At 47.5% G+C, this 17272-nt stretch overlaps 2 protein-coding genes across 2 annotated transcripts in view; one reads left to right on the top strand and one right to left on the bottom strand.

Annotated features, from left to right (window-relative positions):
* The first annotated feature begins 317 nt into the window (after nt 1-317).
* Nucleotides 318-1406, top strand: LOC149272886 (olfactory receptor 52K1-like). The gene has a single exon (XM_089506617.1). It carries the CDS (start codon nt 318-320, stop codon nt 1404-1406), a length of 1089 nt encoding a protein of 362 aa, XP_089362743.1.
* A 3572-nt stretch (nt 1407-4978) lies between these two features.
* LOC149272885 (ribonucleoside-diphosphate reductase large subunit-like) overlaps nt 4979-17272 on the bottom strand; it is a 13911-nt gene continuing 1617 nt past the window's right edge. Inside the window, exons 6-15 of the mRNA XM_089506612.1 lie at nt 16988-17149; nt 16001-16080; nt 15705-15906; nt 14865-15014; nt 14370-14591; nt 14139-14215; nt 6198-6333; nt 5846-5941; nt 5397-5585; nt 4979-5173 (exon numbers count right to left, since the gene is read on the bottom strand). Coding sequence (XP_089362738.1) covers nt 4979-5173; nt 5397-5585; nt 5846-5941; nt 6198-6333; nt 14139-14215; nt 14370-14591; nt 14865-15014; nt 15705-15906; nt 16001-16080; nt 16988-17149 — 1509 coding nt within the window. The remainder of the gene's footprint in view (nt 5174-5396; nt 5586-5845; nt 5942-6197; nt 6334-14138; nt 14216-14369; nt 14592-14864; nt 15015-15704; nt 15907-16000; nt 16081-16987; nt 17150-17272) is intronic.

Below are 17272 nucleotides of genomic sequence, written 5' to 3'. Positions count from 1 at the left end.
TAGTTGGTGGGTGAATGAATGAAGTTACTAAGTTAGTAGTAAGTGTTTCAGGGGCAGACTTAGAATAGACAGGCTTTTACTAAGGTTGGACTTGGCACAGCCAGTCTGTTTCAGGGGCAGAGTTGGCACATAATTTTTTTTGGTGGGGGGTTGCCACATACAGGATCTGCCCTGGGTGCCAAATACTCTAGGTATGCCCCTGACGAAATCACATTAGCTCCGTACGTGCCGCGGGATCTGAGAATGAACGGGTCTCTGCGTAACGTTTGGGTAAATCTTAGCCTCTTCTTTCAGGAAGATCGTCTGTCTCCAATGTTATGGCCGAAGCCGCCAACCACACGAGCCTCATTTCTCACGTGGAGTTCACGCTGCTCGGGTTCCCCGGTTTCTATGCATTCCGGCGTCTCCTGTTCATCCCGTTCTTCCTCATCTACATCATCACTCTTTCAACCAACGGTGTTCTCATTCACATCGTGAGGACGGAGAGCAGCCTCCACTCCCCGATGTACATCCTGATTGCCGCACTCTCCGCCATCAACATTTGCGGCACGTCCACCGTTGTCCCCAAGATGCTCCTCGGCTTCCTGATGGACTTTAATCGCATTTCACTGATTGGGTGTTTGGTCCAAATGTTCTTCATCTACTTCATTATCATGATGGACTGTAATGTCCTCTTGATGATGGCTTTGGACAGGTACGTTGCCATCTGCAAGCCGTTGCGTTACGCCAACATCATGAACAGACGAGTAATGATTACCCTCGTCGTGGCGGCAGTTATTCGGAGCGTTTCATTCGTCACCCCCGTTATTTACCTTGCATCCAAGGTGCGGTTCTGTGGCTCGGACACCATACGCCATTTTGCTTGTGAGCACATGGCGCTTCTCAGCCTAGTTTGTGGAAACATCTCCAAAAACAAGATAGTAGGGCTGAGCCTTCGAGTAACCTCCATCGTCTTTGACTTGTCTTTCATCTCTGCCTCCTACGGTAGCATCACGCGAGCTGCGTTAAAGATCTCCACTGGAGCGGTGAGGCACAAATCACTGCACACCTGCGCTACACACCTCCTGGTCATTATGGTTGTCTACTTCTTCAGCCTGTCCTCCTCCATAGTCTACAGGATCTCCCGATCTGTCTCCCAAGACACCCACAATTTGTTGAGCTCCATCTATTTACTCTTTCCCGCTATGGTCAACCCCCTTATTTATGGCCTGAGGACAAAGGAGATCAGAACGCGCTTTCTGAAATCATTAAGCAGACCCGGCGTGGCTGTTGGCCGCATGAAACCCGTCACGGTGTCCTCTGGGGTGGGAGGATTGCGATGTTCAGTAACCGGAGACCAAGCGGCTCTCTTTCCAGAGACAGGCAGCAGCTCGAAGAGACAGAGCAAACAGGAAAGGGGGCACTGACGCGTTTCACTGTTAAAGACGAACTAAAGACTTGCTTTTGTCCGAGGCTCTTGTAACATTTCTGCGCTGCTCGTGTTTAGCTCTAATTTTCTTCTTTCTCGTTTACTGAACCCACACAAGTTATATATTTTTTTAGGATAGGAAGGGCTTTGTTTAGATACCATTAGTTTGATCATATTGTAGAATCTATTATATATAAATAAAAAAAAAGTTATTTTTTTTTTTAAATTACTTTTATTTAAAAAAAATTCTCATCTACAACAGCTAACGAAAAAAACCTTCGTTTACAAATACTCGATGTTTTTGTTATTTTGCAAGTTATTGGGCAATAAGTACAAGCAGCGTATTGCTATAATATTGGGGCGTAAAATGACCCCTTACATTCTACAATTTTTTCTTATTTTTGTACTTTGGATTTTTTCAAATGTATGTTTGTAGCAGGAGGGGCACAATGTGTGTGGTCACCTATTTTAACTTTTTAATTTTTATTATTTAGGGTTTTTTTTATATTCTCATTGAACTAGATCAGGGGCGTCCAACCTGTAGTCCTGCAGCAGCTGGAGGGCCGCAGGTTGGACGCCCCTGAACTAGATTGTTCCTTTTACGATATCACTGGAATCTTTATTTAGAATTTTATTATATTTTTATATACTCTTCAGCTATTTGTTTTATATTTTCGATATACAGAGCTCCATTGCTGACCATCGTTCCCTTCATTAACTTTGTAACGTTTGTTTGAAGCGTCATAGGTGCCCAGAGTAACTCTGCAGGTTCACAGTCAGCCTCATCACACACGTGTACAATAAATGTGCCGCCCCTTTTAACCCGTGCTAATCCTCGCTGCACATAACGACAACTGATGTGCCAGTCATGTCACGGAAAAACACGCAGCAAACGATTGCTGCGTCTGGGACGTCATGGGGTTAAATGATTTCAGAAAGCAACATCCCCCAATTACAGGAATACCCCGCATACATATAGCATAGAGGGCCACATCCACCCCGTATATCTTACCCTATAGCATGATATATTTACACTTCAGCTTTAGGGGGGTAGTAAAGTGTGTGTGTGTGATTTGTTACTTGCTGTACTAGGGCAATAGGATGACAGGACTTTGTTTTTTATATATATTTTATGGTTGTGACGGCCCCGGGTTAATCCGGGGCCGTCACAATGGTGTTCTGACCCCTTCAGGGATCACTGTTGTATAATATTGATGTCAGTGATGTCAGTGACATCACCAAACTCCCTAAACGGTTGCGTTTCTTTTTTTACATTGTTTAAAAAAGTTTTGTTATATATATATATATATATATATATATATATACACACACACACACACAATGCATTCAGGGCCAGATTGGGTGGGGCGACTCACAAACGTGAATAAAAATTACCAAAGGGCCCAGAGCGTAACAAAGTATCCGGCGGGCGAGATAAAGGAAATTACGGAGAAACACAAATATTTAACAGGCGCATCGGCGTTCATACAAATACCTAAAAAAACAATTTCTTGCCGTAAATGTTCTTTTCCTAGTATAGTGGCAGTACGTATGGGTTGTTCTTTCCCCTCAGGACAAGCTTCTGAAAGACCAATCAAAAAGTAAACTCCTCCCCTCTTACCCATAAAAGCCGGCAAACTGGTAGAGTCCTCAGTAATAACAAGAAATACGACTCACTCCAACGTATTGCCACTATACTAGGAAAAAGAAGATTTACGGTAAGAAATGATTGGTTTTTCCTGTGTATAGTGGCAGTACGTATGGGATATAGAAAGATCCCTTACATGGGTGGGATAGAGGCATTGACCGCTTGAAGAACATGAAGGCCAAAGGCAGCTTCCAAAGCTGCAGAAAGGTCTAGCCTATAATGTCTAATATAAGTATTCCATGAAGACCAGGTTGCCGCTTTGCAAATTTTTTCTGGGGAAGCTAAGGCCTTAGCTGCCCAGGAAACGGACATAGCTCTAGTAGAGTGCGCCTTAACCCCTTAAGGACAATGGGCGGTCCCTAAACCCATTAAAAAAAAATACATTTTGTGCCCGTACATGTACGGGCTTTGTCATTAAGGGGATAATATGAGATGATACATCCACTTTACAGGATACATAGGCTAAACGAATAGTATCAGCAAGCCATCTAGCCAGAGCAGATTTGGACACCTCCTGGCCCGCAAGATTTCCCATGAAACTGAAGAAACAGGTGGTCTGACGCACGAACTGTTGCAGTACGTTGTAAATAGACATGAAGAGCTCTTTCAACATCCAAAGAATGCCACATGATCTCTTCTGGAGAAGAAATTAAGAAAAAAGATGGGTAACGCTAAAGGCTGGTTAATGTTAGTCCGCGACAAGACTTTAGGGAGGAAAGACGGTCGGAGATGCAGAACTACTTTATCCTGATGAAAGACAATGAACTCACTGGATGACGAGAGAGCCAGAATTTCACCCTCTCTTCTAGCTGAAGTGAAGGTGACCAAAAAAAATGCAGTTTTTAGGGAGAGGAGTTTTAGAGGGTCAAATGACGCAGAACACAAAGCTTAAAGAACTAGAGATAAATCCCAAGGAGGAACGGACGACCTGGAAAGAGGCCTTAGTAGAGTAATAGCCTTGCAAAAAAGGCCTAATAAAAAGGGATCCGATGCCAAGACCAAAGCAGGAAGTGACCAAGGGCGGACACTTGTCCCTCAGGGTAGCCACCTGGAGACTGAACCCCCTCTCGAGAAACTGCAAGATGACTGGAATAGAGGGAGGATAGCCATGGAACTCTTGATCCTGGCACCATTCCAAAAATTTTCTCCAAGTTCTGAGGTAAATTTCTGATGTAGACCTTCTAACCGAATTTATCAACCGACCGACCATAGCACCGTGAATACCTTCTCCTTTAGAATTAGCCTTGCACCATCAATGCCGTTAAGCGAAACATCTGGATGGTGTGTATATGGACACTGCGGTTTCCCAGTAGATCTGGGGATTCTGGAAGTTCCCAAGAACAAATCGTCATCTGGAGCAGGTCCGAGAACCAGCCCCAGTTTGGCCAGAAGGGAAGGATTGCAAGCACCCTGGCTTTGTCCTTCTTGATCTTCTGGATACGCGGGATCAGAGCTACCGCGGAAACACATAGGTTAGGTTAATTTGCCATATCGCTGTTAGCCGTCTAGAAAATGAGAAAAGTCTATTTTGCAGAGAAAGGCAAAAGAAATTCCCTCTACACAGAGTAAAGTAAGAGCGGAGGTCTAATGCACGGAGCGACCGCATCCTACCCGTCAAATCCCAAATAACGGGGATCAAATCACTCCCAGAGTAAGAATACTTCGAGTTTATTTCTATACGCTAGAATCTGCCAGGCGCAGGTAGAGGTTTTTCCAGTTTTTTTTATTTTTAATAGAAAAATTCATTGATTTTCCCCCGAATCTCATCAGAACGTTCACTCTAGAGCCGAGAAATCAAGCAAGACGGGAAGCGATGGACGCCCCGCCGGTGGCCGCTAACAGTCTGTACCGGCCAGGGCTCCGCAGCCAGGGCAGAGGGGCTTCGGTTATAAGTCTCTGTATTGGGCATCCGGCGGCCGCGGCTACGAGCCGCACATCAGGCATTCGTCGCGGTTTTCTAGAGAACACACCATGGCGGCCTTGTTCCTCTCCTTCTCCTCCTGGGCGGCGTCCTGAGACGGGGTCTCCTTTTCCTTCAGCTTCTCTTTGTTGAGGGTGAACTGGATGGGGTTGGCAGCTGGCCGGGTGCGCAGGTAATACATCCCTGTTTTCAAGCCCTAACAAAAACAAACAAACAAAAAAAAAAAAGCTGTGAGACACCTCTTCTCATGCAGGTTGAAGCAGACCGGCCCCCGGAGCATCACACGACGGCTCGTATTTATAAAGAGGAAACGTGGGGACGGAAGGAAACATTTCGAGTCCCCCTGCGGCGCTGGTTCTCCCACTCCTGTCCCACTTACATACCCAAACTTACAGGGGACCCTCAACGTGGCGCTTTACCTGTTTCCAGCCGTAGAAGTGCATGCTGGTCAGCTTGCCGTAGTTGGGCTCGGCCACGTGGATGTTCAGGGACTGGCTCTGGTCGATGAAGGCCCCTCTGTCGGCGGCCATCTTGATGATGGTTTTCTGAGAGATCTCCCACACCGTCTTGTAGAGCTCCTTCAGGTCGTCGGGAATCTCCGGGACGCTCTGGGGAGAAAGCGCAGGAAATAAGAATCTTCCGGGTGGAAGCGGCTACCAGCGAGAACGATGCTGGCGTGTTAAAGGGACCCCAACGCGGGGCGAGGGCATGTTTAGAGGCAAAATGTGGCAAACTGCTAAGTAAAACATCTTTTGGAGAAAGCAGAGTGGCATCTCGCCCGAATGGCCAAGCCCGGGGCATTACCGGGAATCCGTGCTTTAATCATACAATAACTATGCCCCCCTTGGGGGCGTTTACCGGCAGGTACCTGGATGGATCCGTTGCAGGCGATGATCTGGTTCTTCATCTCTTCGTTCCACAGGCCGCGCTCTGTCAGATCTTTCAGTAAGTGCGGGTTGACGATCTGAGAGACATTATACTCGGTTAATCAGAGCGGTCGGAGCGATCGCCGACATGGCTACAAAAGTCACCCAACTTCCCTCATCCTATGGGAGACCTGGTAAGAACACTGCCCCCCCCCCCCACATTAAGGGAGGAAAGTCCTGAACAGCGATCAGGATGCTTTCTATATGAAAATGAGGTAATGCAACCCCCCCCCACACACACCTTATCTGTGATCCCCAGCCCCAAAAGCTGCTAAAGGGCTAATCGGGCCTCACCTGGAACTCGCCCGACAGCACCCGGCGGGTGTAGATGTTACTGGTGTAAGGCTCGATCGATTCATTGTTGCCCAGTATCTGTGCAGTGGAAGCCGTGGGCATCGGGGCCAACAGCAAACTGTTCCTAACGCCGTGCCTGAAAAAGAGGGAAAAAACCCAAAACTATTTACCACTCCGCAGAACCGACAGGAGCGAGCACTCCGTACACGCCAAGGGACCCGCAGCTCAAGGAAATGTTGACACTCCCTTTATCACTCCTGTGTTCTAATGGCCCTTTATCACTCCCATCACTTCTGCGTTCCAATGGCCCTTTATCACTCCCATCACTTCTGCGTTCCAATGGCCCTTTATCACTCCCATCACTTCTGCGTTCCAATGGCCCTTTATCACTCCCATCACTCCTGCGCTCCAATGGCCCTTTATCACTCCCATCACTCCTGCGCTCCAATGGCCCTTTATCACTCCCATCACTCCTGCGCTCCAATGGCCCTTTATCACTCCCATCACTCCTGCGCTCCAATGGCCCTTTATCACTCCCATCACTCCTGCGCTCCAATGGCCCTTTATCACTCCCATCACTCCTGCGCTCCAATGGCCCTTTATCACTCCCATCACTCCTGCGCTCCAATGGCCCTTTATCACTCCCATCACTCCTGCGTTCCAATGGCCCTTTATCACTCCCATCACTCCTGCGTTCCAATGGCCCTTTATCACTCCCATCACTCCTGTGTTCCAATGGCCCTTTATCACTCCCATCACTACAGTGTTCCAATGGTACGTTGTGTTCGCTGATCCAAGTTTAACCCCTTGATGACAATTTTCGGTCCGGGCACGTCACGGAAAAACAAGTCGTTTACGACAAATGACAAAAGATCCGTGATCGATTTTTTTCACCCAAACGGCGTTGCTGTAATGCCGCGACCTCGAGGCATTCAGCAACGCCACGATCGGCACCAGGGGCCATGTCTGGCCCCTCCCCGGGACGTCAACATCTGCCATAGATTGTATGGCGGCGGACGCCCGTTTTAAAAGCGTTTAGGAGGCGATCAACGATCACCTCCTAAACTTAAATGGTGTCACTGGATGCCTCCTGATCCAGCGACACCATTTAACACTTACCTCTGGATGGACTGTGACCGCTCCGGAGAGCGGTCACAGCCATCAGCGATCTTCACCATCAGCAAGATGGCGGCAGCCCGGGAAAAAAAATAAAGATGAAAAAGTTCGCTAGATGGTCTCCTGACCCTCTAGAGAACTCTAGCTCCACTTGCAGGTTGAATACAGGTACTGCATTCAACTATGCAAGTCAATGGAGCCCAGCTTTCTAATCACAGTGTGATTAGTAAAAATAAATTAAAAAATAAAATAAAATTAATTAGAAAAAAATAGTAAAAAAAATAGTAAAATGTAAAAATTTCCCACTGATGTCACTATCAGGGGAACCTTCAAGCTGAAAAAAAATTTTTAAAAAAGGCAAAAAAAAAATATATATATAAAAAAACGGAAATTTTTTACTTACAGTAAATTCCTTTTTCCTTAGTCCAGTGGCAGTACAAGTGGGTAGTAATCTTACTCGGGACAAGTAGAACCTAAAAGTGAATAAACAGTTAAAATATCCGAAGCCCCTCCTCCTTACCCATAAAAACCGGCACCTCTCCAAAGATGGCAGTTAGTAACAAGACACACAGAAATGGATGCAAAGTAAAGTTTATTCTCAACGAAGGGAGGGAAATCTGTACTGCCACTGGACTAAGGAAAAAGGAATTTACGGTAAGTAAAAAATTTCCGTTTTTCCTGTCATCCAGTGGCAGTACAAGTGGGATGTAACAAGATCCCGGAGAAGGGGGGGGGAATGCCTAGGAGACAACAGCTCGAAGCACCTTGCGCCCGAAATCCGCCGCAGAGGAGGAAAAGACGTCTAGCCGGTAATGTTGTATAAACGTATTGAACGAGGACCAGGAAGCCGCCTTGCAGATCTCTTCAGGAGAAGCCGAAGCCTTTTCAGCCCAAGAAACAGACATGGCTCTAGTGGAGTGAGCCCTAACGGGACATTGAAGCAACTCGCCCTTGGCCTGGTAGGCCATACGAATGGTGTCAACAAGCCATCGAGAAATGGTAGCCTTTGAAGCCGCCTTACCAGCAGAATGACCAAAAAAATTGACAAAAAGGTGGTCGGTGGTGCGGAAGGATGAAGTACGCTTGAGATATATGTCCAAAGCCCTTTTAACATCCAAGGAGTGCCATTTACATTCTTCCGGGGAGGAAGGAGACGGAAAAAACGAGGGAAGAACCAATGGTTGATTGATACTCGCCCTGGAGATGACCTTTGGAAGAAACAAGGGTTTCAAATGCAACACGACCTTGTCCTGATGGAAAACAGTGAAATCCGCCGAAGACGAGAGGGCTTGAAGTTCCCCCACTTGGCTGAAGTAATCGCCACCAAAAAAAATCGTCTTGAGGGAAAGGATCTTCAATGAAACTTCCTCCAATGGTTCGAAAGGAGCCGAACAAAGAGCCTGCAGGACAAGAGTAAGGTCCCAGGTAGGAAAAGGAGACCTTGACGGGGGACGCCGAATGGTCGCGGCTTTAAAGAAACGTCTTACTAGAAGGTGAGAGGCCAAGTCTGAAAGAAAAAAATGATTAAGTGCCGAGACCTGACCCTTTAAGGTAGAAACACTGAGACCTGAATCCAAACCATCTTGCAAGAACTGCAGAATAGAGCTGATATTCTGAGGGAAGACAGTCAAACCTCGAGCAGAGCACCACAGAAGAAATTTTTTCCAAATACGAAAATATATCCTGGATGTAGAGCGTCTCACAGAATTCAACAGAAGATCAGAAAGGTCACCGTCAACACCTTGGTTCCGCAGAATCATCCTTGCAAAAGCCAGGCCGTCAACCGAAACATCCGAAGGAGGTCTAGACAAAGCTCCCTGTTGTCCAACAAGGGCTCTGACGTCAGAAGTTCCCAGGATGCCAAGGTAAGTTGTCTGAGAAGGGCAAACCAACTTCGACTTGGCCAGTAAGGTATGATGGCCAAGACCCTGGCCCTGTCTGAGCAAATCTTTTGGAGAATTCTCGGGATCAAGGCTACCGGAGGAAATATGTAGGCCAAACGGAAATTCCATTGAATTGAAAGGCCGTCCAGAACCTGAGGAGAATCCAGCCTGTTGAGGGACGCAAAAACCGACACTTTCCTGTTTTTTCTGGTAGCCATCAAGTCTATCTCCGGGAGGCCGAATCTTGCCACCAAGATGGAGGTCTGCGCGGTCAGGGACCACTCCGCCTGAGACCACTTTGCTCGGCTGAGGTCGTCCGCAATAAGATTGTAGCAGCCTCTGATGTGGGTTGCCGAGATGTCCTGCAGATGTTGTTGGGACCACTTCATTAAAACAGAGCACAGAATCTGAAGCTTTCGTGTTCGCGTTCCTCCTTGCTTGTTTATGTAAGCCACTGTCGTAGCGTTGTCCGACTGGATTCTTACAAAACGACCCTCTACATGGGGCCTGAAAGCCATGAGGGCCAGAAGGACTGCCTTTAATTCCCTGTAATTTGAAGACTGATGAGAATCTTCCGGAGACCAAATTCCCTGCCTGAAGAGGCAACCTAAATGCGCCCCCCAGCCGATTCTGGAGGCATCCGTGGTTAGAGTTATCCAATGTCGGGGTTGGAACGAGAGACCCCCGGAAAGATGGGTTGATTTCTTCCACCAGTTCAGCTGAGATAGGACTTGGCGTGATATAGTGAAGATTGCGTCTAAGTCTTCTTCCCTTCTTGACCATTTGGAAAGGATCTGCCACTGTAAGGGACGCAGCTGAGACTTTGCCCAACGGACCGCAGGGATGGACGCTGTAAGAACACCCAGGACACTCATAGCCCTTCTGACAGAGCAGGTAGGATTCCTTTGAAGAAAGGAAATTTCCTGTCTTATCTTCCTGATCTTTGATTGCGGGAGGAAGATGCACTGGGAAACTGAGTCCACCATCAACCCCAGGAACTGGATCCTGGTGGAGGGAAGGAGATTGGATTTCTCCTTGTTGATGATCCAGCCATGTTGTTCTAGAAAATGAACCGTGGTGTCCAAGTCTGCCAGAAGTTTTTTTGTAGAGTTGGCCTTGATGAGCCAGTCGTCCAAGTATGGTATGATAGCGACACCCCGGAGTCTTAGGCTTGCCGTCAATGGGCACAGGATCTTGGTAAAAACTCTTGGAGCCGACGAAAGACCGAATGGGAGGGCTGTGAATTGAAAGTGATAAATTCTCTTGTTTACTCGAACCGAGAACCTGAGGAACTTTCTGGACGCGTCGGCCATAGGCACATGAAGATAGGCGTCTTTTAAATCCAGTGTAACCATAAAATCTCCTCTTTGCAGAATATGAGTGACAGATTGGAGGTTCTCCATACGGAAATGTTGATAGCGTACACAACTGTTGACCCTCTTTAGATCCAAAACCGGACGGAATGAACCGTCCGGCTTTGGAACCAGAAAGAGCCGAGAGTAGACACCCTGGAATCTGTGACGAACTGGGACCTTCTCTATGACTCCTTTCTGTAGCAGCGTGAGGCATGCTGAAAACAGGGCTACATTTTTGCTTTCCGCAGGATATGAGGAGATGAGAAAGCGGCTCAAAGGAGGTCGAAAAAACTTGATTTTGTATCCCTCCGCAATGATCTTCCGAATCCAAATATTTTGAGTGGTCTGCTCCCAGGCGTCTCTGAACCATAGCAATCTTCCTCCTACTTTGTCAGAACTTCCTCTTTTCTTGCTTACTAGGATGTTCTTGGAATTTCCTATCTCCGTAGGGACGCCGAAAATTCTGAGAGCGGGAAGACTGGAAAGGTCTGGCATTCCGATAAGGGTATTTACGATTCCACTTGATCCTTCTATCTTGAGGGAGAGCTCGTTTGGTATCCGACATCTGTCTGATCAGGTCTTCTAGCGGAGCTCCAAACAGCTTTTTCCTCTCAAAAGGTAAATCACATAAAGAGGCCTTGGATGCCGAATCCGCTGTCCAGGATCGTAACCACAGGGCTCTTCGTGCCACTGAGGACAATCCCATAGTTCTGGCCGATAATTTAAGAGATTCATGAGATGAATCCAACAAAAAACTATTGGAGAGCTTTATTAAGGAGTCTGGAAATCTCAGAATCTGAGTCATCGGAGAGACATTCTCCCAAGGCGTGAATCCAAATATTCTGGGCTCTAGCCACCGCTGCGCTGGCCACCGTTGCCTTACACTGTGAACCTGCAGCTTGAAATATGCGCCTGCACGAAGTTTCTGCCCTTCTATCCATGGGGTCTTTAAGACCTGACACCCCTCCAATTGGAATGGTCGTCTTTTTGGAAAGTTGTGCAATTTGGAAGTCCACTTTAGGGGGATCATCCCATGTGTCTTCCCCTTGAAGTTTAAACAGTTGTCTGAACTGTTTTGAAATAAAGGCTCTTTTACCTGGGTGCTTCCATTCTCTTTCCATAAGTTCTGTTAATTTCGGAAGAACCGGAAAACCTTTAACCTTCTCTGAATCCTCCTCTAGTAACAGACGCGAAACCTCCTTAAAAAGCTTACGAAGCTCCTGAGGAGGGAAAAAAAACCTCATCTTCTGAACTATTACTTGAAGTAGAAAGAGATGAGTGAGAGATTTCACCGGAGGAAAGGTCTGATCTAGATGATGATCTGGACCTCTTGCGTTTATGCGAACTTTCCTTCCTTTTCTCCTGGGAATGAGAAGCAGAAAGTTGAAAAGCTTCAAAGGTCTGGGCCAAATTCTCCTGGAACCAACCCAGGAAGGAATGCAAATCTTTTTGCTTTTCAGTAGCAAGTTGTTCCGCCGAGCATGAATTACACATTTTCTTACGACAACCATCCGGGAGAGGAGTAGCACACTCTGAACAAGCCACATGCTTGAATTTAGAAGTAGCTTTTCTGGGAGCCGGTGGCCTTTTATCTTTCTCCGGAATTTCTATAGGAACCGGACTAGACATCTGATAAAAGAAAACAGAGGTTAAAAAAAAAAAAAATTTTAGTATAGAGCCAAGATAAATAAAATCTTACCCTAAACTCCTCTGAACCGTGTGGGGGGGCTGGTGACACGGTAATCCTGTACTGGCAATGCTCCTGCAGTCAGACAGGAAAAAGCGCCTTTTATAGCATTCAAAAATGCCGCCCTCCGGAAGATCAGATTCGCGCATGCTCAGTAGCGCGATCGGATCTTCAGTGGAACGCAACGACACCCGGGCGTGCGTTCCACCGTAATGCGCATGCTCCCGCATCACAATACAAAAGGATGCATAACAGTCATCTTCCGTAACGCGAACCGCTACGGAAGGAAAAGCCTCTCTCTGCTCACCACCCGGGGAGCAATCGGAGGAAGAGGAACCCCCAGGCAGCAACCCGTGCGCCTCACCAGCATCGTCCGGAACTGAAGATTCCACCGTCCGTCCCTGAAAGGGACAAGAAAAAAACTGCCATCTTTGGAGAGGTGCCGGTTTTTATGGGTAAGGAGGAGGGGCTTCGGATATTTTAACTGTTTATTCACTTTTAGGTTCTACTTGTCCCGAGTAAGATTACTACCCACTTGTACTGCCACTGGATGACAGGAAAATATATTTTTGTGAGCAAGTCCTAAAATTAGCACATTAGCTTAAAACAATTCTCGCATGGAAAGAGTTAAAATACTGGCATATTAAATGCCCATGGGGCGTCTACTTTTAAAAAATGTATGATTTGATGGTGTAAATTGAATTGGCCGGGTTCAACAATGTCCCAATTAACACGGGGGGGGAGGGGAAGGATGGCCACACATCTAATTTCCAATTAGAAAAATGCACACGTACCAAATGTGGCCTTTTAGTTCCCCCAAAAAACAAACCCATGCATGTGGGGTATCACTGTACTCAGGAGATGTTGCTGAACACATATTGGGGTGTCGTGTGACAGCGGCATATACCATAGGTGTGTGGGGGAAAAATACACACAAAAGAATACTACTGGAAACTTTGAAAAAATTCTGGTGGTAAAATGTGTGCATGCAAAGAGTTAAAATACCAGCATTTAAAATACCCTATATTCAAACATATATGGTTTGGTTGGGCATACTGAAATGGCCCGGCTAAAAGATGTACCAAATAGGGCATGGGCAGTGGATCCCCAAATGCCAAAGATCAACATTGAAAAATGTGCATGCCCCAAATGTGGCCCTTTTGCCCACAAACAGCCAGGCAAAATCATTCATGTGAGGTATCGCTGTACTCAGGAGATGTTGCTGAACACATATTGGGGTGTTTTGTGATAGTGACATATACCAGAACCTGTTTATTCATACCTAAAGTAAAGTGTGTGTGACAAAACAAATGCAAAAAAAATTACTACCATGAAGTTTGACAAAGGCTGATGGTAGAATTAGTGCTTGGAAAGGGTTAAAATACCAGCATTTGGAATACCCTGGGCTGTCTAGTTTTCAAAAATATATGATTTGATGGGGTAAATTGCATTGGCCGGCTTCAAAGATACCCGAAATGGCACATGGGGGGAAGAATTACCAGATTTGGAAAAAATGGCTTTGAAATAGCAAAACGCTACCTGTACTTTTTGCCCCATAACGTGCAGAAAAAAGCAAAAAACCATAAAAACATTGGGTATTTCTAAACTCAGGACAAATAGTAGAATCTATTTAGCAGGTTTTTTCATTACCTTTTATAGATGAGTAAAAGATTTTTCAACTAAAAGTTAGAAACAGTCATTTTTTTCTAAATTTTTCACCATATTTTATACTTTTTTTAATAGTAAATAATATGATACAATCAAAACAATGTCATCTAAAGAAAGCCCTTCTTGTCCTGAAAAAAACAATATATAATGCGGCGTCTGTCATGTATGTGGCTAGCGGGTCGCAGGTAAGCGGCTGGCGAGTGAGGGGGTCCCCACAATGTCTGACACTTACTTGGCAATTTTTTCTTTTAGAGCTGCCCAGTCCCAGAGGCCGGTGGGAGTCACGTCCCACATATCGTGCTGCAGGATCTGAAAAACAACGGCTTCAGAAACCGAGCAAGAGAAAGATACACCCAGAATATTAATCCCCTCACTGTACTACCCTCTACCACTTCTGCTGGGAGGCTGTTCCACTTATCTACCCAGCAGTGAAGCATTATACCGGTCTGCCCCCAATACTTACCCCTTTGCTGACAGGGCTGCCCTCGTAGGTCTCGTACGGACCCAGCTCTCTGGCCAGCTCACAGCTGGACTCCAGCGCGGCGTAATAAATGGTCTCGAAGACCTGCTTGTTGAGCAGCTGGGCTTCCGGACTCTCGAACGGGTATCTCATGAGGATGAAGGCGTCCGCCAGGCCCTGCACGCCTATCCCGATGGGACGATGGCGTTTGTTGGAGTACTCTGCCTGCGCACAGGTAGAAAGGCAGGAAGCAAACAATTTAGTCGATCGCGTCCCATACGAGAAGATTCACAAATAATTCCCGAGCCTCCCGACGGATTCAGCGGCCGCCGGGGACCCCGGCCGGGTCTGTGAATTATATCACTGTGAATAAAGCGCGATATTCTCCTCCTCTCACCGCATCGTCGCGATTAAAGGCAGCACTCCCCCCGTAATTTAAATGTAAGTTGAGGTGTCAGGAAGGGGGTGCAGGCACCGGACGACCGGCGAGGGGCTCACCTCCGGCACGGGGTAGAAGTTGATTTCAATTATCTTGTTCAGGTTCCTCACAATAACCTTGGTGACCTCAGCGAGCTTCTGGAAATCAAAGGTGCGCTCGGGCGTCACGTACATGTTCAGCGCGATGGAGGCCAAGTTACACACCGCGACCTGCGGGGAGAAGGAATACGATTATATATCGCCGGCAGAGTCCATAGCGGTGTTACAGGAGGACACAAAAAGCTGATATACGATATGAGCAGTAACACGCACTGGCGAGAACGAGGACGACTCTGCCCCTAGGAGCTTACACTCTATTACTGGATTAACGGGATGGACGAGACAGAAGGCAAGGAAAAAAGGCACGCAAGAAGCTCCCCTATACCAGAGCCTCGTACACCATGCGCTAATGCAAAGCTTTGCGCTAAATCCAGGAGCACCTGGCAGCCAAATAAACACCGCTGGGCAGCGAGACTCTGCAAACACTACTTTAATATTATACAAAGAGCAGCTTTACCAGATTAATGAATCTCACATCGGCTGGCATCATGCAACTACTGAAGCGCACACATATTCCACAGCGCTGTACAGTACTTAAGGCATAGCGACTCACTATATTTTTTTGATCTGCATGCAGGGGCGCGTTTGGAACCTGCTAGCGTGCCGCAGAGCTTGCGCTTTATATTACATGCCAAGGAAACGGCTCTCAAGCCCCCAGAGGCAGCGCCAGCGTTTGATCCGCCTGCTCGCCCCACGGATCTCACCGACCGCAGGAGCCGTTACGTTATTTAACTCGCTGTACGCCCCGAGTAGAGAGTGTAGTACCGCAGCGGCAGGGCCCCGGGGTAACGCGGGTACTACCTCTTTGTCGCTGGTGTACTCCACGATCTCGGTGCACAGGTTGCTGCATTTGATGGTGCCCAGGTTCTGCTGGTTGCTCTTCCGGTTACAGGCATCCTTGTAGAGCATGTAGGGGGTTCCAGTCTCGGTCTGGGACTCCATGATCGCGTACCACAGCTGCTGCGCCTTCACCACCTTACGGACGCGACCTTCTCTCTCGTACCTAAACCACAGAGGAAGAAGTCAGCCCGACGGAGCGGCCCCGGAAGTCGATCGCCGAGCACCGGCCACGATAAAGCGACAAGAACGGTCCTTACTTTTCATAAAGCTCCTCAAACTTCTCCCCCCAGACTTCTTCGAGGCCCGGACATTCGTGAGGACACATCAGAGACCAGTCCTTAAAAGACAAGAATCGCGTTAACCGGCATAACCCCTGCCCGCCCGCCGACTCTGCGTAATCCATACAAAAAGCCAATATATGTCATTCTCCAAAACCACACAAAAGTCACTTTTACGCAAATTGCTGAATCTTACCTGTGAAGAACCTATGTCTGATCTTCACTGTTATTATTATTATTATATTTATTTGTACCCGGTTTGAATGTGGATTCAGCCCCAGCCTTCAAAGAGACGATCCTATAATCTGGCTGGGGCTCTTAATCAGCCAACACAGCCCTGTCTGCCCAGACGGCCCCCGCACTACAGGGGGGATAACACAGGTGGGGGAACCCATTGTATTCTGTAATCCCCTCACCTGATACATCCCCTGTATACTGATGGGATTTGTGATGGGATGTGGCTGATGGGATTGGGGGCTGGGTTCGGTGCACATTGCATTGAGATTGTATAAAGTTCTGTGTGTTTGTAATAAAGAGAGTTCTGTTTTTAACCTCGAAGCATGAAGTTCTGTCTCATGATTGAGGGAAGTGCTGGTCTGTGACTGCTTTCTTCGGACAGCCGCAGCGCGTCCGCTTACTGGGAGAGGGAAGGAGCTGACGGGCGGATGTGTCCAGTCTGGGGCACAGGACGATCTGTCACATTACCTCATTTTAAAAATATTCCGTTATGAAACAGAACTTGGTAACCGAGCGCATCGTACGTTCGGAACGAAAAGCCGTGTAACGGGAGGAACGCAGAAATATCGCACTTTATGCATTTTTTATAGCGGAAGGAATCCCTCCCAACCCATTGCCACAGCATAGTTAACTGCCCCGGGGCCCGAGCCGGTACCGGCCGTCACGCGCAGGCTTTATTAAACGCTCGAAGCCAGCCCCGGATAGAGCGGTCCCTCGCCGGCCGCTCACCTGATTCGACTCGACGCGTTTCATGAAGAGGTCGGGGATCCACAAGGCGTAGAAGAGATCCCGCGCCCGCTGCTCCTCTTTGCCGGTGTTCTTCTTCAGGTCCAAGAACTCAAACACGTCGTAATGCCAGGGCTCCAGGTAGATGGCGAAGGCCCCGGGTCTCTGAAGGGCAAACACGCCGAGATTAAAGCCCCCGCGCAAGCCAAGGGCGGCAGACACGACCTTTATATACATTTTTATATATGGTACGCGCTCACCCTCTTACTGCAAAGCATTAATTTATTC

Source organism: Sceloporus occidentalis, unplaced genomic scaffold (assembly GCF_023333645.1).
Source record: "Sceloporus occidentalis isolate IW3139 unplaced genomic scaffold, rSceOcc1.0.p SCAF_403, whole genome shotgun sequence".
Taxonomy (NCBI): domain Eukaryota; kingdom Metazoa; phylum Chordata; class Lepidosauria; order Squamata; family Phrynosomatidae; genus Sceloporus; species Sceloporus occidentalis.
This window is presented reverse-complemented; position numbering and strand designations above follow the sequence as displayed.